Source organism: Martes martes (genome assembly GCF_963455335.1).
Source record: "Martes martes genome assembly, chromosome: 4".
In the NCBI taxonomy this organism is placed as follows: domain Eukaryota; kingdom Metazoa; phylum Chordata; class Mammalia; order Carnivora; family Mustelidae; genus Martes; species Martes martes.
In genome coordinates, this window is record NC_137891.1 from 107,001,194 (window position 1) to 107,023,391 (window position 22,198).

Below are 22,198 nucleotides of genomic sequence, written 5' to 3' on the forward strand. Positions count from 1 at the left end.
TTTTATTTATTTATTTGTCAGAGAGAGGGGGAGCGCAACTACAAGCAGGGGAGCAGCAGGCAGGGGGAGAAGCAGGCTTCCCCTTGAGCAAGGAGCCTGATGCAGGCCTCAATCCCAGGACTCGGGGATCATGATCTGAGCCAAAAGCAGACACTTAACCAACTGAGCCACCCAGGCGTCCCTGCACTTTTTCTTATAGAAGAATAAAGTAGCTCTGGGTTGCCTCGGTGGCTCAGACAGTTGAGCATCTGGCTTTTGGCTTCAGCTCTGGTCGCCATCTCATGGGTCATGGGATTGAGCTGCACATTGGGCTCTGCGCTCAAGGGGGAGTCTGCTTGAAGATTATCTCCTTCTGCTCCTCTGCCCATTCATACTTGCACCCTCTCTCTCTCTCAAATAAATAAATTTTTGAAGAAGAAAAGAAAAAGAAAGTAGCTCTTTCTTTATTTTTAAACATTAAATTCAGCCGTTCAAATGCTTATTCAAGATGCCCAGGATAGGGTTCTGCTCAAAGGACAAGGATATAAGCAAGTATTGGATATAACTTTTTACCACAATGAGTATCACACTAGTTGCAGAATATTAAGCAAGCAAAAATAACAAAGAAATGAAGTTTGAGCTGAAACTGGGAAGGAGGCGGGTATTGGGGGAGCTGCTGGTGTCTTTAAAGAAGGTGTCATTGCTGACACGGACTTTAGCAGACTCTAACGAATAGGAAGGTCACAGAATATTTTCAGCAAAGGGTGTGATAAATGAAAGCCTGGCTGAAGAACATGTCAGTGTGTGTCAGAGTGCAGAATAAGGTCGGATGGGTGGAAAAGACCAGGGAAAAGAGCACCTCTGAGTCAAGTGAAAGAGCCCAGGTTTAGGTGAATAGGTCCCCAGTCATAGGCCAAAGACACAAAGGACCACTGAGTTATCATTAGGAGTCCCCAAAGCCAGGTCCACTGTGCTCTGAGCACTGATTAAGTCCCATCTCCTGGGTGTGTGCATTATTACTCCTTAGATATACATAGATGATGCTTTCATGAACAAAATTCAGCTATTTTAAAAGTATTACAGAATTCCTGATATGATCAATAGCTAATAAACATACAACTGCTATCATGTAAAAAACAAGTATTTTTTCCTTTAACCAATGGAAAGGGCAAAATAAAGTTGCATATCTTTGGGGGCAAGAAAGTGCCGTGATAAAAGAAGACAGATCTGGAAGCAGCACACAGACAATGCTGGAAAATACCGAGCGGGGAGCCGGGGAGCAGCTGGAGGCTAGGGCAGGAGGGTGCACAGAGGGGCCGGAAGGGGCACAGATGGGGCTGGACTGACCGTGGTGGTAAAAAGGAGGAGCTGAGTTAGAAAGACATGTGGACTGGGTCACAGAGAAAATCAAAGGTGACTGATATTTCTGGCCTGGAAAAGTGATCCAAGGTCATTTTCATCCATGAAAACATTTAGTTAGAAAAGGAAATGATAAGTAGACAGCTTTGTTTTTAATATGCTTAAGAACCTTTCCCCCCAAAGAAGGAGCCCTTTTGTCAGTTTTGCTGGTCAAATAATAAAGAGCATCTTCTCTAGTTCTCCAGTATTTGGAAATACACAGGTGTCTCAGCAAATCTAAGATACTATCAAGTTGCCTAACTGTGTGATATGCACCATTAGTTCAGTTCCACCTAAGTAAGAAAAAATTAAACTATGACATGCTACCAATTTTCAGATGCATCCTAGTTCCATAAATTTAAAAGTGTGAAGAAGTGGTCTCTAAATCAGTGTTTCTCAATCTTTTTTTCCTTATTGCCTCCTCCAAGAGCCTCTTCAAGACATTTTTCCTAATGGTCTCCCATGAAATGTTACTGCCACAGTAAACTGCATATCTCTGTGTACTGTATGTAAATCTGTGTTTTACACAGAAAAAGAATGGTTTCTCCTCACAGCCCACCCCTGGGGGGGAAAAAAAAATTCTCCCTCTTTGGGGGCAACAATACCAAGTTGAAAGTACACATCAAAATCCAAATGAGGAGCACCTGGCAGGCTCAGTTGGAGGAACATGCGACTCTTGATGTCGGGATTGAGAGTTCGAGCCCCACATTAGGCATAGAGATTACTTAAAAATAAAATCTTTATTTTAAAAATGCAAATGAAATTACAAGCAAGCTCATGTTTACAGATGCTTGACATTCCCTTCCCATTTAGCCTTTTTAAAAAATTATATTTATAATGCTTTATTAGATGGGGGATGTGCATGTGTGTGCATGCATGTGTGTAGCCTGTTTCCATCTGAAGTACCTTTTGTCCCAGACCAAATGTCAACATTCTTTAAAAAAGAGTAATCTGGGGGTGCCTGGGTGGCTCAGTAGGTTAAAGGCTCTGCCTTCGGCTCGGGTCATGATCCCGGGGTCCTGGGATCGAGCCCCACAACGGGCTCTCTGCTCAGCGGGGAGCCTGCTTCCCCCTCTCTCTCTCTGCCTGCCTCTCTGCCTACTTGTGATTTCTGTCTGTCAAATAAATAAATAAAATCTTAAAAAAAAAAAAAAGAGTAATCTGTGGTCTCAGTGGGGATCTTGCTTTAATATTAGAGTGAAGAGTAGTTTGCCTTTCTGATTCTGTCCAGAGCAGATACTCTCTGCCTCTGCCAAATTCTTAAGTCTCAGACATTTGATAAGACTACAGGTAATCGTGTGGATAAAACACAGCAAGACAGCCTGCTGTAGTAACCTGCATAGGAACCAGCGTGTAGGGACTTCCTAGTGTCCCTCCTTGGAGCCACCAAGGTGGGTGTCTGTCTGGAGAGGAAATGGTCTTTCTGGAGGCAGCCATAGCTTTCCCTGTTCCCCGCCCCGTGCAAAGAAGGAACTGTCCCATTCCCTCGGTTAGGCTCCCAGTCACACACACTCACAACCAAAAAAGGTGGTGCAGAAAATTTTCAAATTTCTCTGAAACTGAGGTTGCTTCCCCCTTTTAAAAAGAGTCTATAATTTAGATCTATAAAAAGAATGTACTTAGCACTCAATAGTTCGGAGCTCTTACCACAATTCAACAGAATAGGAACATTTCACCAAGTTTCTATAAAAACTTTAACAAATTTCTTAAAGCATTCATAATTAAAGGGCTCCCTGACACAGCAAGACAAGACATTGAAAAGTACTCTATTTATACCAAGTTAAATGTTGATTCCCTTATAGTTCCCGGCATTTTCTGCAATCTTACAGAATATCAACAATCATATACCAGAACATCACAGTGTCCCCATTTTTTAAAATTAGTATTTGTGCTAGAAATTTTCAAAAAAATTAATAGCGATCCCTTTTATCCAGAAAGTGAACTATAGATACCGATTCTTCGATAAGATTTCACACATTCCCTGCAAATCAATTTCTAGTCTGTCTCTCTATCTAGCACTCTATGTAGAGGCACGACATCTTCATTCCCCTTCCAGGACCTACAGAAGTTCATGTGACATAGGCTAAGATTCTCTCTCCCTCCTCCTTGTACTTCAGTTAAAATGCTCGGTGATGCTTCAATTCCCAGAAAATTAAACTGACTTAATTAGGGCAGATGTCAAAATAATTAACAGGCCTCTAGTAGATAAGTATGCTATTAAAAGCAATACAGCTGTAATTAAACTGAAGGTGTAATTTTTATAAAGGAGTCCTACATGTGTGTACAAGTGGAAGCAAATGAAATAACATTATGCAAAAGATGTCACCACATGTGAATGTGACCTTCCCATAGAAGAGCTCACCTCAATGTTAACAGTTCTGATTTTAAATAAAAATATATAAACCTCTGCAGTATAAAATACACACACACATACAACTCATATGCCCATACTGTATTTTTTTAAATGTTAACATTCACAAATCTAGGATATAAAACAGAGAATACTTGTAATAAGAATTTTGAACATCAGAGAGTTTCATTCTTATAATTTCAGTTAGGTGAGAAATGCTGTTAAGAGAGATGCGGATACCCAAAAGAAAATGAAAACATTCATTCAAAAAGATACATGCACCCCTGTTTATTGCAGCAATATTTACAAGAGCCAAGATATGGAAGCAACCTAAGTGTCCATTGACAGATAAATGAATAAGGAAGTATATATGTATATACATAGATAGATAGAGATATGTGTATGTATGTATGTGTATATATATATGTGCGGGTGGGTATATAGATATAGATAGAGATAGAGATAGAGATAGAGATGTATAGATAACATAATATTACTCAGCCATAAAAAAGAATGAGATTTTGCCATTTGTAACAACATGGATGGACCTAGAGGTTATTATGCTAAGTGAAATATGTTGGAAAGACAAATAACATACAATTTCACTTTTTTGTGGAATCTTAAAAAAAAAAAGAAAGAAAAAGCAGAAACAGACCCATAAATACAGAGAACAAACTGGTGGTTGTCAGAGTGGAAGGGAATGAAGGGAGGGACAAAACGGGTGAAGGGGAGTGGGAGGTACAGGCCTCCAGTTATGGAATGAATAAATCACAGGAATAAAAGGCACAGCAGAGGGAATAGAGTCAATGGTATTATAATAGCATTTTATGGTGACAGATGGGAGCTGTGCTTATGGTGAGCAAAGCATAATGTATAAACTTGTCCAATCGCTGTGTTGTATACTTGAAACTCATATAACATTGTGAACCAACTATACTTCAGTTAAAAAGAGAAAGATACTGGGGTGCCTGTGTGGCTCTGGTTAAGCCTCTGCCTTCGGCTCAGGTCATGATCTCAGGGCCTGGAATCGAGCCCCGCATTGGGCTCTCTTCTTAGCAGGGAGCCTGCCTGCCTCTCTGCCTACTTGTGATCTCTGTCTGTCAAATAAATAAATAAAATCTTTAAAAGAGAAAGAGAGAGAGAGAGATTCTGAGTTGTAATGACAGTCTTGCATTTCTTCTCCACGAATCTGTCGATCCAACATGTGACACACAGATAAGCTCTATAACTTGGTAATCATAAAACCAATTGACTAGGAAATAAGGCCAAATTAATTGGAGGAAAAATACAAATTTTTGTGACACAAAAACAAACTTTGAAAAAGAGCACACGAACATCTCCTACGGAACTTTGGTAGCTGTTACAGTCCCACTAGCTCTCAAGGTCCACCGATATTTGAAATGTGCGAAATGCAGGCTTTTTCTCGGGCCTGGGCCATCTTTAACAAAACGAGCTGGAAAGGCAAAGTCAGAGTGCAGATGGACCCCAGGCAGGACGAGCCAGCTCACCACCACCCCACCGCGACCTGATCAGAACTGAAAGCCCTCTCCGATGAGCAAATAAGACACCTTCCTAGCCCGACCCCCCATGTGGACCCCACTGGAGAGATAGGATGCCCTGCGCGTCAGGGCCCCATCCCGCTAAGAAACAGGAAGAGGAGCGGTGGCGGCGGCTCCGCGGATGTGGACAGAGCCCTCAGCCGACTGGGGGCCATGTGCAGCTCGGCGCCATCTCTCTGGGTCTCAGGCGAAACGCGGCTTCCCGGTGCCGCTCACATGTCAGCCAAGTACCTCCGCCTACTCAAATCTTAAACATAGAAACAAAGGCCTACAAAATGGTATTTTAATTTCTGTCAGAACCAAAGCTATGCTTGTCTGAATAAGTCAGTTACAGCAGCACTAGGCACTTGAAAAGAACAGTACAATCCCCAACACCTACTAGACAATTAGCATAAACTCCACAGAAACCCGTCATCAGACTCAAAATCGTGAAAGCAGCGCCACCCAGTGGCAGGACGAGATGCTGCGTGTGAGGAAGGAGTCTCCATCCCCACGTGGCCAGAGATGGCTCTGGTCACTCCAAAGACCCCAGGAGAAGACCTTGCACGTTGCTGGAAAATCTAAAATGGAATTTGATCCTCCTCAGAGTCTAACAACCAGGCTTAGAGAAAATGTTATTTCACATTTTCTGAGTAGCCAACACGAGGTTGCCAGATAAAATGCAGAATGTATGTTCCGTGACATACTGGAAACATACTAAAAAAGTATTGGTGCGTTTATCAAAAATTCAAATTTAACGAGGCATCCTGTATTTTTATTTGCTGAATCTGGCAACCTTAGGGCTCCCATCATCTGAAAGACCCCTGCCCAGAAAGCACCCACCCCTAGAGAGCAGAGATTCGTTTATATAACCCAGTCTTTACATAACCAAGTTCACTCAAAGAAACAGTTACATCTGCAGCGAGCAAGCTCGCCAGCAAGACGCTGCCATCCATCCGCTAGCAATGGGCAGGGAAGACACTCTGGTCCCTTATGCAAAAGACCAGTAAGGTAAGTGTGGAGTGGAGGACAAAATGGGGGTCCAGATGGCTGGGTTGTAAAAGGAGAGCATTAAATATCACAAGAGTGGAGGAGAGTAGAAAGGAGATCGGCAGTTCTGGGTTGGGCGGGGGGAGCCCACTAACAACCCTTGCCTCTTGACACCTGGTCAAGGCATTCCTGCCAGCTCACATACGGGAGTGTGGTGGTTGCCTGGCATCAGCGAGCAGCTGCTGGGTAAGGCAAGGCCAGGGAAAGCCAGACCTCCACCGATTATCCACAGCCAAGCAAACCTTGCCTCAGAAAGGGGTTATTTAAATGGGTTTGTGTTCCAGTTTTCTCAAACAGAAAGACTTGTGTTGTTTTCCCGAAGACACTGACTGGTTTGGTTTCGTATGACTGGCTGCTCTCAGCCACCTGGCGTTCCAGGGAGGCCACCGGGGCCGCACGCACCTTTGCAGTGAACCGCGATCGCCCCGTCCGTGTTCTCGCAGATGTTCAGGAACCTCCGCACGATATTGTCGCTGGGCGTGCTGCCGTCTATGAAGAAGAGGTCGTAGTGCTCGAAGCCCGCGTCCGTGAAGCGCTTCGCCTCATAAATCTTTTTGTTCAGCCTCACGACTGCCGTCACGTTATGCTTTTTGAAATAAGGAAAGTAGGCTTCAGGGGCGTGAAGAGGATAGCCTGAAGGGAAAACGGAGCTGTGAGCAAAAGGCACGCGTTCCGCCTGACACACCCGGGAACACGAAAAATGCTTCACAATCAAGTGTATGAATCTCACCAGGGCTTAGGAGGAACGGGCCTTTCCTGAGAGTAAGACGTGGAAGCACATTCCTAAAGCCGTAGTCTGAAGAGTTGTAAACACACACACACACACACCAAAGGAGGGTTTGAAAAAAAACCTCTGAGTATTGGAAATCGCTCATGAAAATCTGAAACCCTGACCCAGAGGATTCAAGTCCCGGGGGGCATACACTCCTCCCAAGCCAAAACAAAGACATTCTGGGGACACTCAAAGGTCAGAGGTGCCCAGGAGGCTGCTGGCATGATTTTTTGTGCCTTTTCTTCCACTTGACACATACTTGTCAACTACAGTCAAAGACTTTTGCCAGATAATTCGTTTAAATCTACAGTACAATCCCCCACAAAAGAGATGAACAATTACTGAGCACCTACCATGTATAAGTCACCATTGTATATCATTTCCTGTAATTCTCAAAACAGCCTGTTAAGGTAAGAATAGTAAACCCCATTTAACAGATGGAGAAACTAAACAAGTTGAGTAATTTTTTGGTAGACATTCTCACTTGGGGCGGGGTGGGGGGGGACACAGGGGGTCAGCCCCTAAACCGCCTTCTGCTTCCAGTGGATCCGTCGTCGTGTGAGTATTCCCCGGAGCTACAGAGTCCGCTGGGTTACAGACCTGTGATCTAGACTTGGCCGTCAACTGAGGTGACTGCCGGGGCGGGGTGGGAATAGGGGGTTGCTCTGGCCACTGCAGACCTGGCCAATAGCCCCAGGGATTCACAGGGGACTAATTTCTCAGCACCCTGATGGCCGCATCTGTAATGTGTGCAGGGTTCACTGACTCACGGCATACTGGGTGAGACAGTCTCATTCAGTACCCATTCATGATGGTGGGCCCCAAGTGTATGGGCGGCAGCAGCCCAGAAAGTTAACCAGCAATTTCTGCACTGTGCCCTTGGCCGTATTTCCTACTGACTCAGACTCTGCATATGCTGGTTATTTCCTATTTTCTCTCAGCAGCAAGCCAACCCTCCCATGCTGGGGCCGGGGTCTGCAGAGGACCTTTGTGGCTGGCTCGCGCTGTCAGTTCAACACACAGGAAGCCCAAAGCACGAAAGGAGTGACCAGAGGTCAGAAAAAGCAGAAGGGGCTTCTGGGTGGGAGCCAGCAAGGCCTCAGCCACAGGAGACAGGAGCACCCAGAGTTTCTGGCTCAGCATGGCACTCCCAGTACCAGTCTGCCCCACAGCTACCTGGTCTCCACTCCTTAGTCCCCAGATGCACACACCAGTTGGGTGGCATTCCCTTCAGGGCTCCCAATACCAGTCTGGCTCCCCTTCCAAGCCCCCTGATTCTGGTGACCTCACTTTCTACCTTTCTAAAGGCAGGAGCTCTTTCCTCCATAATATTCTGGATTCTTCAGTGTTGCCCTTTTCCTTTTTAGCCTCCTCTGTAACAAATCCCTTGTATTAAATTCCCTCTGTTTGAAATGGTGTGGTTTCTATTTCCCTGTCTGGACCCTGCTGAGACATTATCTCCCTTGGATCCTGTTCCTTTTCTGGGCCTCATTCTCTAGCCTTTCCTTGGAGGCTGTGAGATCCCCAGCATCATTCCAATCAATGCCTTTTTGGTTTATTTTACCAGAGTTGGTTCTGCTGCCTGCAACCAGGAGCCCTAACAGGTATACTTGGCCAAGGTCACACAATGGATGGAGACAGAATTGGAAGGCAGATCAAACTACTCCATGGCCCAGATACACCATTCTCACGGGCCATGCTGCTTCCAGGCAAATAGGTAATACAGAGCTTATTTTCAATCTTCTGTGTAGAAACAGTAACTTCCACACACATTTAGAGAAAATGGATGCAGTTTTCTACTTGGAAAAAACAAAGTCTGTTCTCCTACTTAACTCAAATTATTTTCCGGCTAAAGATTTACAACCTAAAGGAGAAAAGAGCTGTGGTTGGTGATGTAGGAAACAAAGGCAAGAAGGAAATGTAGATAAAATTCAGTTTCCTTATAACCTGCAGCCCACTGACAAATACTTGAGATAGGCCGAGTAAGACATTCCTCCAGGAACTCCCAAGTGTCTCAACGCTTTGCTAGAGGAGAAAACAACCTGAGGTAGACAATAGCTAGGCCTCCAGCATCCTGTAAGTCTTTAACATTTGAAAATCCTCTTGGAAACTTCCTTTCTCTTTACCTCCCCTAATTCCAAAGTATCTGATCAATTGCTCCTCACCATCCCAGGGCAGATCTTTCTGCCCACAGCTCCTGTCCCCAGGTTATAGTAAAAATACCTCTTTGTACTGGAAACATTTCAAGAATTCTTTCTTGGCTCTGTGGCTTATGGACCCCACTTCAAACCACATCAGCTGGCATAAGGAAATGAGCTTTTCTATCATGTAAGAATGGGAAGGAGAGGGCTCATAAACACACAGAAGTCTTCCCCTGGTGTGGCTGATGAGCACTTCTGACCCCAGGTTCCTAGCATACCTGGCACCTCTGGGATGGCACCTGTCACCAGATGTACTAATGGTTGGTTTGGTGTCTATCCCCTCTCTTCCTCCACTAAGAAGAGGAGGAAGAAGTTTCTTCTTGTATATTAATCTCTCTCAGGAATAAATATGCCTAAACCAACCATTAAGAGAAACTATGTGTTTATCTGGATTTAAAAAAACTGGACAGTTATTCAAATATAGCAATAGGACACTGGAATAATAACAATAATGATAATAATCATAACTAACATTTACTAAGCATTACTATATGCCCGGCACTAAATGAAGTGCTTCATATGGATCATCTCATTAAACCTTGCAATTACCCAGTTATTGCTGCCTAGAAAAGTAAACTAGCCCAGACACACACAGCTAGTAAGAGACAGAGGCAGCGTTTGAATCCTGGCATTCAGATTCCGGGTCCTGCATTGGGGCCCATTTCAAGGAAGATCCAACCTGACTCTGTTAGGTCTCCAAATAATGGAACGTTATATGAACATTAGGGGCTACGCTTCCTACAGCTGGTGAGGTTTATTTAAAATCCTCAAAACTGTTTCAAGTGATTATAACTAACGACGATGACAATATCCTCTGACCTCTGGATAACCGTTTGCAGGCATTATCAATGCATTTGGGACTGGTTTTAGCAGCGTGCAGAGCAAGACAGAGCATTCATCAGCCCCTTCCTCCATTTGGCCACTAGATGGCGCTCTGGCATCAGTAAAGCACGGGCAAAGCCGAAGAGCCGACCAAACAAGGAATTTCAGAGCGGGGAGGTTTAAAATTCCTCTCTTCCTAGCCCTTCATTTAAAGTTAGAACCCTGAAGAACTAGTCAAATGACTAGTCCACCCAGTCATTGTTAAACGTATAAATCTGGGGAGCCTCGGTGGCTCAGTCCGTTAAGCATCTGCCTTTGGCTCAGGTCCTGGGATGGAATTCCCAGGATGGGCTCCCTGCTTAGAGGAGGGTCAGCTTCTGCCCCCACCCCCTGGGCCCCCCCACAACCCCCATCTCCCCACAGCTCTTTCTCTCTCTCTCTCTCTCTCTCAAATAAATAATTTTTTTTAAAGCTAAAACTTCAAAGTGGGCAGGTAAATGTACGAAGCAATAAAGTATGTTTACTCATTAATGAGAAAAATGTAATTAGAATATCTGCTAGTAAGCACCTATTATGTGCCTGACACTGTGCAACACACTTCATCTAGTATCTCTGATCGTCACTAGATGCCTGCCTTGTGCATCCTATTTCCCCTGTTTGACATACGAGGAAACTGATGCTCAGAGAAGTTGCAGAGCTCTGGGAAGTTCACACAACCAGTAAGGGGCATAGTCAGGTTCCACTGCCCAAGCCCTGCACACCTACTTCTCTAACTATATGACCAAGCTGAAAGGGCTTCGAATTGTTGCCAGTCCCTGCCTCAGGCTTTCTTTCTCTGTGTGTGTGTGTGTTTTTTTTTTCTTTTTTTTTTTTTGTAGAGAGGAGAAGGACGTTGCCACCTGAGAGTTTGGGGTATAGTTGGGAATATGTTTCATTCTACTGCTTTATTATTCATGTATCAATTCAAATTTATTAAACCAAAAAAAGAGCCCTTCTCTTCCCCACCACCAAAACAAGTGAACAAAGACGACTGTAACAAACTCTACTTATTCTTTGTTGACACAACACACACTTAAGACTTACAACACATTCTGCCCGGATCCTAGGATTTTAAGGCTTCTTTGGCTACATCCTAGGAACAGCTATTTGAGTGTTAATTTCTGTAAAATCTACCTTTTCTATTAACAAACCCCTAACATGATTTTCAGCCTCCTCAAGAAATACAGTTTCTCAATTTAAAAAAAAAAAAAGAAATAACAACAAAAACAAAACAAAACAAAACACAAGCATCAAGATTTCACTGTAATTGGATCAAGTCTATTAATTCCATCACAAAATTATTTCAGACGTTTTTTTCCCTCAACATAAGAAGGCACAATAGATGGATGCATAGGTGAGAAAAAAAGATGCCCATAGAGCAGCATCTTAGGTGTTTATTTCTAGATTATATAATTACAGGTGACTTTTTCTCCATATTGCTTAAATTTTCTATAGTGAACATATACTTCCTCTGCAGTAAGATGAAAAAGAACACCAAATTTGGAATCAAAGAGACCTGTGTTTGAATCCACATGCTGGGGCACCTGGGTGGCTCAGTGGGTTAAGCCGCTGCCTTCGGCTCAGGTCATGATCTCAGGGTCCTGGGATCGAGTCCCACATCGGACTCTCTGCTCAGCAGGGAGCCTGCTCCCCTCTCCCTCTCTCTGCCTACCTCTCTGCCTACTTGTGATCTTTCTCTATCAAATAAAATCTTTAAAAAAAAACAAAAAAAAAAGAATCCACATGCTGCCACTTTCTGGTTGTGTAAATCTGGGAAAGCGAGGTTAACTCCTCCAAGCCTCTATCTTCTCTTCCAAAAAATAACTCTTACCTCCCCTAGAGGGTGGTTCTGATTCTTAAAGAGAAGATACATGGCAAAAGTGTTATCAGTCCCATTCCTGGCATATAAGCAAATGTAGCTATAATTATTTCCCAACATTATAATATGCAACCAAAAGGAATTTTTAAAGATTTTTGACAATTAAAAGGTACAATCTTCCGGTTATAAAAAAAAAAAAACAAGACACACGGATGTAATATACAACCAAGGGAATATAGTCACTAATAATATAACAACTGTGCACTTTGACAGATGATAACTAGACTGAATGTGGGGACCATGTCCTAATGGAGAAAAATATCCAATCACTATATTGTACACTGGCAACTAATACAATACTGCAGGTCAACTGCTCTTCCAAAAAAAAAAAAAAAAGAACTGTCACACAAAATATTCACAGCCTTTTATCTACTGATCTGACTACTTAAGAATTTAGAGAGAAAAGGAGAAATACAAAGAAATGTATGAACATTTGCCAACCATGAAAAGTGAAAAACTGTAAACAGTGTAGATCTCATTCAAAAAGTAACAGCATTATGGCATATTACTGAATAATATACAAAGCAGTCATAGAAAAGTATAATGAAAATCAACATTTACTACCATGGAAAGAAGTCTGTGATATGTTAAGTGAAAAAAGCTGATATAAGATAGTAATCATTGGGCGCCTGGGTGGTTCTGTGGGTTAAGCAGCCAACTCTTGATTTTTGGCTCAGGTCATGATCTCAGGGTCATAAGATCGAGCCCTGCGTGGGGCTGCGTGTTCAGCGGGGAGCCTGCCTGAGATTCTCTCTCTCCCTCTCCATCTGCCCCTCCCCTCGTTCACCCCCCCCAAAACAAATAAAATTTTTCTTAAAAAAGTAATCACAATACTGTGCTTATAAAGAAAGAAAGGTCTATTTTTTTAAGTGTGTATGTGTGTGTATGTGTTCACTGGAAGAGGAAAAAAATGTGTGCACGCAAATACAGAGAAGCATTGGTACAATTGGGTACAATTATAGGTCACCCTTATGTGGTTTTTATTAATTCATCTGCATTTTTTTTAATAAAGCATGTATTAGCTCTCTAAAAAGATTTTAAATGATTCTATAAGTTACACTTCTCATCTTCTCTTGAAGAAAATGTCATAAATCACAGGAATCCTAACTGACAAAATTCTTTCAACTTCATGAAACGAACGCCCACCAACGAAGCCACAACTGAAACCAAACACCTTCTAAGATTTCTGGGTCTGAGTCAGATCATTTTGCACAGAAGGCCAAAGGTAAATCAAATCAATTCTGTCTTTAAAGACCAAGTGCCAGAAAGCAGTTTCCTTAGACACTTAACATGTTACTCATGACAACCCAATGCGACAGAGGTTAATCAATGTCTGCAATAAAATAGATTCATTAGCAGACTCATGAATGCGAAGATGTAATTCTGGCTTCAGTACACAGGCCTCCTATTTGGTAGCTTAACTCTCTAGACTTGCATCACCCATCACAGGGAATCCATGATTCAAACAGAGTTCCCTGGAAGATACGTCGTAGGCATGAAATAAGCAGCATATCTGTGGGAGCTCAAATTAATCAGCAAATCTGGATGCATGATTCACAATATACAATGGAACTAGATTTTAGAATTAATCCTTAGGAAGATAATGGTGATAAAAGGAGAATAAATCTAAACTTGGGGTTTCAGATTATGTTCCCTAAAAGACTGATGTCCCAGATTTATGACCAGATAAAGAGCAACCAAAAAAAGGAGGGGGGAGCTGTTATGTTCACAGGTGAAATTTTTAAATTTTATGTACTCCTCCCATAAATTGTTCTTAAACCTTTGGTGCCTATCATTACTTGTCTTCTAGGAATGTTGGTAGATGAAAATAAATAGAAAATATTAATGGGAAAACTCACATAGCTGATTTTGTTTCACTGTTTTGCTTTTTTTGTTTTCCTGAGTACGTGTGCCCCTGACTACACATATAGCAATGAGTAATTTAATTACTGGGAGCTAGAAAGTTGTTCTCATTGTCATAATGGAAATAAACAGATCAGTGTAGTAGCAATGTTTAGGAGCCCAGCTCTGGGATGGAGAACCAGTTCCCCTTATTACTCCAGGCAAATTCCCTACTTATAAGCCTCAGTTTCTCCCTCTGCAAAATGGAGATACATGTACCTGTATACCATAGAGGAGTGTATTAAATGAGACAATGTGTTGCTTAGATAGCAACTAGCACATAGCAACTGCTCAATAAATGACGCCTATTATCATCACCCTTGTTATTGTTCTACATGATGTTCCCCAAAGAATACCTTAATGTAGCACTCTACCACCAAATAAATCTCAGAACCACTGAGAGAATTCAACAATCTATTTACTAGTTTGACCAGCTTGCTTCTCAGATTGTTCTTTGACAACTGGGTCAGGTAAAGTGCTTATTTATGGCAATTTAAAAATTTTCTAGTTTTATTTATTTATTTATTTTTTAGGGGTGTGTGTGTGTGTTTGTTTGTTTGTTTAATTTTACTCATGAGAGACAGAGAGAGGGAGAGGCAGAGGCAGAAGCAGGGAGCCCGATGCAGGACTCGATTCCAGGATCCTGGGATCATGACCTGAGCTGAAGGCAGACACTTAACCAACTGAGCCACCCAGGCGCCCCCCAAATTTTCTAGTTTTAAAACAGGATTATAAGTCCACCTACTAAACTATAATATTTAACACACTAATTACTACAGCTCAATTTTTTTAATAAATAAATATTCTTTGGGAAATAGTACCAAAAGAAAGGATTATCTGAGGCAATTAAGAAATTGAAGATGAACTGAAATAAATTTTTGGATGGCAAAGTAAAGAACAAACCTACCATTTTCAATTTTGCTTTTTGGATGTGGTCCACTAAATGCTAAAAATTTTCCTGGAACAATCCAGTTGAAGTCACCATTTTCAACTCGCTGGTAGAAATTTGTGAGAAAAGAGAAGAAAAATATTTTATAATTCTTATACAATTTAGGAAACCCTTACAAATAAAACTGCTTTTCACTCTGTTAGTACTATTGGACGTTCATGAAGACAAAGTAATACAGCTTAAAATAAAAACATGCATCTGATTCTCAAAATGATACTTCAATCCTCTTTAGAAAAAGCTTTATTACCTAGACTGTTTGAAGAGTTTAAAAAATCTTAAAGTGGAGGTACTTTGCTTAAAATAATTTTGTCTCCCAGCTACCCTGCAATGAAACGAAATAAAAACAAACATTGCTTATCCTCACAGTAAATAAAGGGAGAGAAGATAAAAGGAAATATCAGCACTTTCCATGAACGTGGTAAACATATTTTAAAGAATGAAAAAAAATTATAAATATCAGGGTCATAATGAACGCACTTCCTTTTTTCTGTTTTTATAGGTCGCTACTGTTGTCAATGCTGATATTTCAACTGGGAAACGGAAGTAGGCAGGAGTGAAGAACAGAGAATCATCAGACCCTCGAGGTATACCACAAACGAGTCCACCAAGGTCTCTGGCAGGGGCTGCAAACCCAAACAGCTACACAGGCCAGGTGAGAGACATAAGTAAAGGCCGGTGGCTCCTCGGCTCCGGCTAAAGAGTCGCCCTGCAGGAAAGGCTAACTGGATGTGGCTGACCTGCTGAATGGGTTTTTATGTGAATCTCTCTATACCTCATGTTGATTATTTTAAGGTAAGTTTTTAAATCAAATGAAATACACCTGTGGGCCAACTTGGATCACCAGTTGCCAACCTCTGGTCTACATTCTCTATAGGATCCTCAGAAAAGGCTTGGAGACCAGGGAAGGGGCCCAGCATCCTCCCACTGCTCCATGATCTCCTCCATTTCCTTCTGTTCCCGATGTGCCTCTAAACCCATGGAACACTGGGGCAGGGCTGAAGACACCCAAGGTTTGCAGGAAAGTGGGGAACATCTGTGCAATGCATCGTAAAACCTATGCATCACTTCTTCACATGAGCCTTCTTTAGCCCACCCACAACCCTCACCCCCATCCCACCACCAGGCCAGCTTCTAGTCTCCGTCTCCACCCTCTGGGCTCTCTAGCACTGCACAGATACCTCCACAGGCTGGGAAGGAAAGCAGTTCTCTTTACTGGGCCAAGACTATCCATTAGAAAAGCTTTCTCCTCCACCGCCACATGGCACACACTTCAACGGCAGGACTAGGTACCAAATACAGTCTGCATTCTACTGTAAGAACTTCTGAGTATTTATGTTAGATTAACTGGAGTAACACCATGACGGACACTGAAGCCTCTACTTTAATTACTTATGCTACTATTACCATTTCCAATTTTCATGAAAATCAAAACTTAGCTGTATAATTTCTATGTTTAAAATGAGATGTTTCTTTTCAGTCATAAGAAGTTATAAATGAAACTTTAGTGACACTTTATAAATTTCTGAATTGCATTCATCTTAACTATAATAAATGTAATATCTGCATAATACCAGAAATAAAATCTCAGAGCTACTGAGTGTTATGATTCCACATACCAAATTGTATCTCGGGCAAAACTATCTATTCATAACAATTTGAATAAAGAATTTAATATATAACTCTCTATGATAATTAAACTTTTTCTTATTTAAAGAGAGCAGTCTCTAATGACCCAATACCCCTCCTTAATTAATTAATATACTTAAAACACTATTTAAAAATTCCAAAATAAAGGTATGCTCTAATCATCAAAAGGCTAAAAGCAATTCTTCATGAACAGTAAAAGAAAACTGGTTTCTATGTTCACTGTTTCTGTATCCTTGACCACTAAGTAGCCTAGATAAATATATTGTGCTACATCCATTTATTTGGATTATAGACATTTGGTTAAACAGTAACCTTTTATAATCAATCATATGGATAAAGACAGTGGACTTACTAAGATACATCACTCACAAAACCAAAAGAATATGTTTGCAAATCTGCCTACCCAAAAAGATAAACATTAGATAATATTGGACTATATTCAGTAGCTTGGATAAGGTTGATGGGGTAAACAATGAGATTTGGGTCTTAGATCCAAATCTGAAAAAAAACATTAATAAGAAAGTTACAGATTTCAACTGACTAATATAAGCTTACTTTGGTAAGCTTTCCAAATTAATATTTGTGCCTTCTTTCACAGTGAATTATACAAATGTCAATATTTATCAATAATAAAATATTTAAGAGGACACAAATTGGTTTTCTAATTAAATACACACACACACACTTCAAAGAAATCTAGGTCAGACAGGAACTGAAGGTACTTTCCAACCCTACCATATTTTACAAACATCTCAGCAAGGATGAGGCAAGAGGATGATTTTACCTCTTACATTCCAAAGCCTCCTGCCTACCAAGGACTATGTAGGAAAACCGCAACTGTTCTTACTATAAGAAAATAAAGCAAAAATAAAAGTTTGAATTCCTGAAACATATTTAAGTGTCAATACTCACTTTACTATGGATTCTTCAGCCTACAAAAGATTCAGTCTACAACCAGATTTCTTTGAAATATCTAACTCTGCTGCTGCATTTAAAATAAAATTTGGGGGAAAAAATCAAGTTTTCTTACAAAGTAAATAAGTATTAAAACTGGAAAAATAAAAAGTAAACATAATTTGACTTGAAAACATAAATTTTTACAACATCTAAGAAATATATCTATGCTGGTAAGGCATGCCTCTGTTGTAACGGTCACAAATATATTTTTCAGTCCCAATACTGAAAATCATCTGGCATTTTACCATTGTAATAAACAGACAATAAAACAGGAAAGACAGACCTTGAGGTCAACAATTACAGGACTGATTCCCTTTATCAACAGATATGCTTTCTAGGACAACGTGGACAAACAGTGTTTAAGCACAATTCAACATTCCTTAAAACATTTGCTGAGCCTCTATTATGTCTCAAGGACTATAACTTGGTGTCACACACAAAATAATAAGAAGTATTTTCTCTGTGCTCTTAAGGAGCCTGAAGGCAAGTGGGAGTGACAAAGAACAGTAATAATAACAGATGCAAATACATAGATAGCTCTGACTGTGTGCTAGGCTCTAGTCTGTTACAGGCAATTCATTTCATGCACCAGCCCTATGAGGTGAGTACTGTTAGCTCTATCTTGTACCCATTGCTATAGACAGAATGTTTGTGTCCCCTCAAAACTCATATGTCAAAACCTAATCCCAGTATGATAATATTTGGAGGTGGGGCCTTTGGGGGGCAATCAGATCATAAGGATGGCATCCTCAGGAATGGGATAGGCGTCCTTATAAAAGAGAACCCAGAGAGCGCCCTTGCCTTTCTACCATGAGAAGACACACAGAAAAAGGCCACCAGACGCCACATCTGCTGGTGCCCTGACCTTGGATTTCCCAGCCTCCAGAACTGTGAGAAATAACTGTTTGTTGTTTAAGCCACCTGGTCTATGGTACTTTTGTTACAGAAGCCCAGACTAAGATACCAATTTAAAAAAAAAAAAAAAGTTGCATTACACTTTGAAAAGAGCTATAATAGAAGCATATAAGAGGTGTAAGGATGGTACAAGACTATTTGAAAAATCAAAAAGGCAGAACTACAAAGTCTCCTTTTATTTGTTAAAAAGTACCTTCCTTATAGTTCCCTAACTTCTGAAACAATAAAATAGTGTTGATGGTATAGTTGTATTACATAAATGCAAATATGCTGCAGTAATTGGCATTTTATGTTCTCAAAGCAAAGTAAATATTTGAGTTATTTGGTTTAAATTAAAATGCCATGCCATCTGGCTTTAGATAATTAAACTCTAGATTATTAATTTAGATTTGCTTTTGAGAGAGACAGTATGGTGGAGGGAAAGAGGAGGGCCCCATGTGGATGACTGTCTCACCTCTGCTCACTCCAGCTGGGGTGGGGAGACATGTGTGGGAGAGACCCCTTAGGAGACTGCCCAGCAGCCCAGGCCAGTGATGCCTCTGCTGATGCAGACGCTGGGAGCAGGAACCCAGGGCATGTTTGCAGGTGCCACTGCTCAAGATATGGCAATCTGAGGCCACTGGCACATATACGATTGTTGAAACTTGGAAGCAGGTGCCCTCACTCACAGAGAGCGTGTTCAACAACAAACCAGAGCCCTAGGGAAGGGCAGCATTTCAGGTGGGCAAAGGAAGAGAAAATTCTTGCAAAGGAAACTTGAGAAAGATGGCCTGAGATGTAAGGAAGAGAAAAGCAAGAGATGGAACCTTAGAAGTTAGTGAAGGAAAGGGGGGTGTCCAGAGTTAGAGAGTGGCCACAGAACAAATCAAGTAGGAAGGAAATCAAACACAACCACCTGGTTTGCTGACTCTTCTATGGGCAAGGAAGTTTCATGAGACTCACAAAGGTAAAAACTAGACCATCACCAACTGACTGACTAATAACAGAGTCAAGGCTGCTCTCTTAAGAAGCTTGGACAGAAACCAAACAGCAATTAAAGAGGAAGGAAAAAACCATGGGAAATTCTTAGGACAAGGTAGACCTCAAAACATTTTATAGTTAACCAACATGATCTTTGAACCAGGAATGGGCATAGTGGATCAGTAGGTGTGGCAATACTGGGTCCCTCCACATTAGTAGCTGCAGTGTCCAGGAAGGCGTTCTGCTCCCTTGAACTTGGAGCCTTTGAGTGGGATAATCAGTACTGCAGGATAGCTTCAGGAGATGCTTCTAAACAGTTGAGTAGTCAAATCCCTGTGGGAGGCATACTTCTATAGTGCCTCCAGGTGGTGAAGACGTGCTCACCTACCTGTGGCAGTCCTGTGGCAGGAATTCACGAGAAATAACAAGGGCGGAAATTGCCATGTTTCTAGTTCAGTAATCCTTGAACAAGAGGGCAGACCAAGCAAGCAACATCCGGATTACACTCTAGTTTGGTAGACAAACTTTAATCCAAAGCAAAGCTTTGAAACATACCTCAGGTGTTCAACAGCAGGTCACCTAGTGGTGGTGCACAGAGCAATGGGAGACCTAGTTTGACAATTTACTTATTAACTGCAATGAAGGATGACATAGTCAACCTGGGGAGAGTCTCTGTTCATATATTAAACTAAACTGATGTTACAGAGACAGCCTGGTTGAAACTATAATACCTAGCAATCTGTGTTGCACATAACAGGTTTAAAAAAAAAACAAAAACAAAAAAACTCACTCTTGGGTGCCTGGGTACCTCAGTTGGTTAAGCACCTGCCTTCAGCTCAGGTCACGATCTCAGGGTCCTGGGATCGAGCCCCACATTGGACTCCCTGCTCAGCGGGGAATCTGCTTCTCCCCCCAACTACCCCTCCGCCCCCACTCGTGCTCCCTTTCTCTCTCAAATAAATAAATAGTATCTTTAAAAAAAACAAAAACAAAAACTCACTCCTGAAGCATAGATTGGTTGGTAATGAAAGAAAGAAACATCATTTAAAGATGTCTGCCATAGTCGGTACCTTCTTCCCCAGGAGTGGTATTACAAAATCAGGATGCATTCTTCATTAATAAGTCGTGGTCACTTTCCACTGAAAAGTAGTTACCTCCAACAGATTATATCAAATATCCTGGAAGGTGCTATACTTCTGTTTTCAGTATTCATTTAATCATTTATTTATTCTTTCATCCTACAAACATTTAATGAGCGCCCACTATGAGTATACTACACTACTGAGTACTTACGCATACTAAGATGAATAAGACATGGTTCCTGACCTCAAGGAGCCAGAGTGCAGGGATGACACAGATGTGTAAACAGCATCAAGCAACACTGTGCGAGAAGAGCTCCCAAAGAGCTGGGAATGACTTAGACACATCTACATAAATATGGTGGGCAGGAAAGAAGGGATCACAGGCATGAGGAGGAACAAGAGCGTGAAATGCTGCAGTCTGGGAAGCTATGTGGTGTTGGGTCTGGGAAGGGAAGGGCAAAGGGCAAGAGTGGAGGGGAAGGAAAAACCCATGTCAAGAGAGCCTTTGGGACCATATTAAGGAGTTTGCATTTCCTCCACACTTTCGGTTAGTGTGGAGCCCATAGAGGACCCAATGCAGGAGACTGATATAATCAGACTCAATTTATAAGACATACACTCTGACAGTAATATGGAAGAGGCCCAAGAGTCAAGACCCACTCCCAGACATCCAGAATTGACCAACACTTTCTCATAAACAGTTTCCCATGTGGGCTCGTTGTGATGTGGCTACGATTATGTGAAGTCACCTTCTAGACTAGCAATGCTCTTTTCCCAGAAGAACACCCAGTAGGTGAAGATAGCCAATAATAATGACTTATTAATTACTAGACTATCTCAGGAGCAAAATTTTCCACATCCAGTCTGCCATGGACAAAGGAGAAATTCTGTGTAGACAACTCATCTGATAAGCATGAAGATGGGGCTTGTGACAAAGGTCAGACATGATAACTTCTGCAAGAATATATGGAGTCTAAGAGAGCAGATGATAAGAACAAAGGCTCTAATCCCACACATGAAGAGATGATACTGTAGGGACTCTCTTGAGGAAAAAAAAAAAGAAAGAAAGTATTAGACCTAGCAAATACACTGAGAAAACAGGAGGTACTTGATAAACATCTGTTCAATAAACAAACTGAAAAGTTATCAAGTTGAGGCCATAAAGAGTGTAATACAGCTTCCTGACCCTCACATAACAAAGGTTGATCTGTACATCATTATTTCTGTTGGACAAAGCTTTCCACCCAGTGAAACAATGGATTTGCCTGGGCAGGGACCAGGGCAGCCAGAGGCCCCAGGCCAGTCATCGACAGCTGTGAGCTATAATCACAGGGTGCTGAGCAAATATTATCCTTTTCCACGTGCGCCTTGATGAGAGAAACAAGAGAAGGCCCCGCACTGTGTCTCCACGCTCAAGCAGGCAGTAACCCGTCGGTCCGGCACCCGGCCTGCGGTAACCAGGGGCAACTCCAACCGCACCCATCAAGTAACCACTGGTAAAGCGGCCCCGGGTTGGCAGCTTGTGAAAGCAAAGTGTCAAGTCAATAATTCTGGGAACTATCCTCACACTGACAATGCTACTTCACAGAAAGCACTATTTTTTCTTTTCTCAAAAAAGAAATGATTCACGGGGGGGGAGGGGGGGAAAGATAGTGGAAGATATAAAATAAGTCCAAGCATGACGTCAATGTAATTTCTTCATTTCTGAAGCAAGGCGTTACGTAAACTTGAAACTCCATCTAATCCCCAAAAGAGTAC

General features: G+C 41.7%; 1 protein-coding gene across 5 annotated transcripts in view; it reads right to left on the bottom strand.

Annotated features, from left to right (window-relative positions):
- CDC14A (cell division cycle 14A) overlaps positions 1–22,198 on the bottom strand; it is a gene marked incomplete at its 3' end in the record, with an annotated part of 171,167 nt that overhangs the window by 58,894 nt on the left and 90,075 nt on the right. For all 5 annotated transcript variants that reach the window (XM_080801548.1, XM_080801546.1, XM_080801547.1 and 2 more), the window contains 2 exons: positions 14,838–14,925; positions 6,718–6,948 (listed from right to left, as the gene is read on the bottom strand). In XM_080801548.1, the coding sequence (XP_080657674.1) occupies positions 6,718–6,948; positions 14,838–14,925 (319 nt within the window). The remainder of the gene's footprint in view (positions 1–6,717; positions 6,949–14,837; positions 14,926–22,198) is intronic.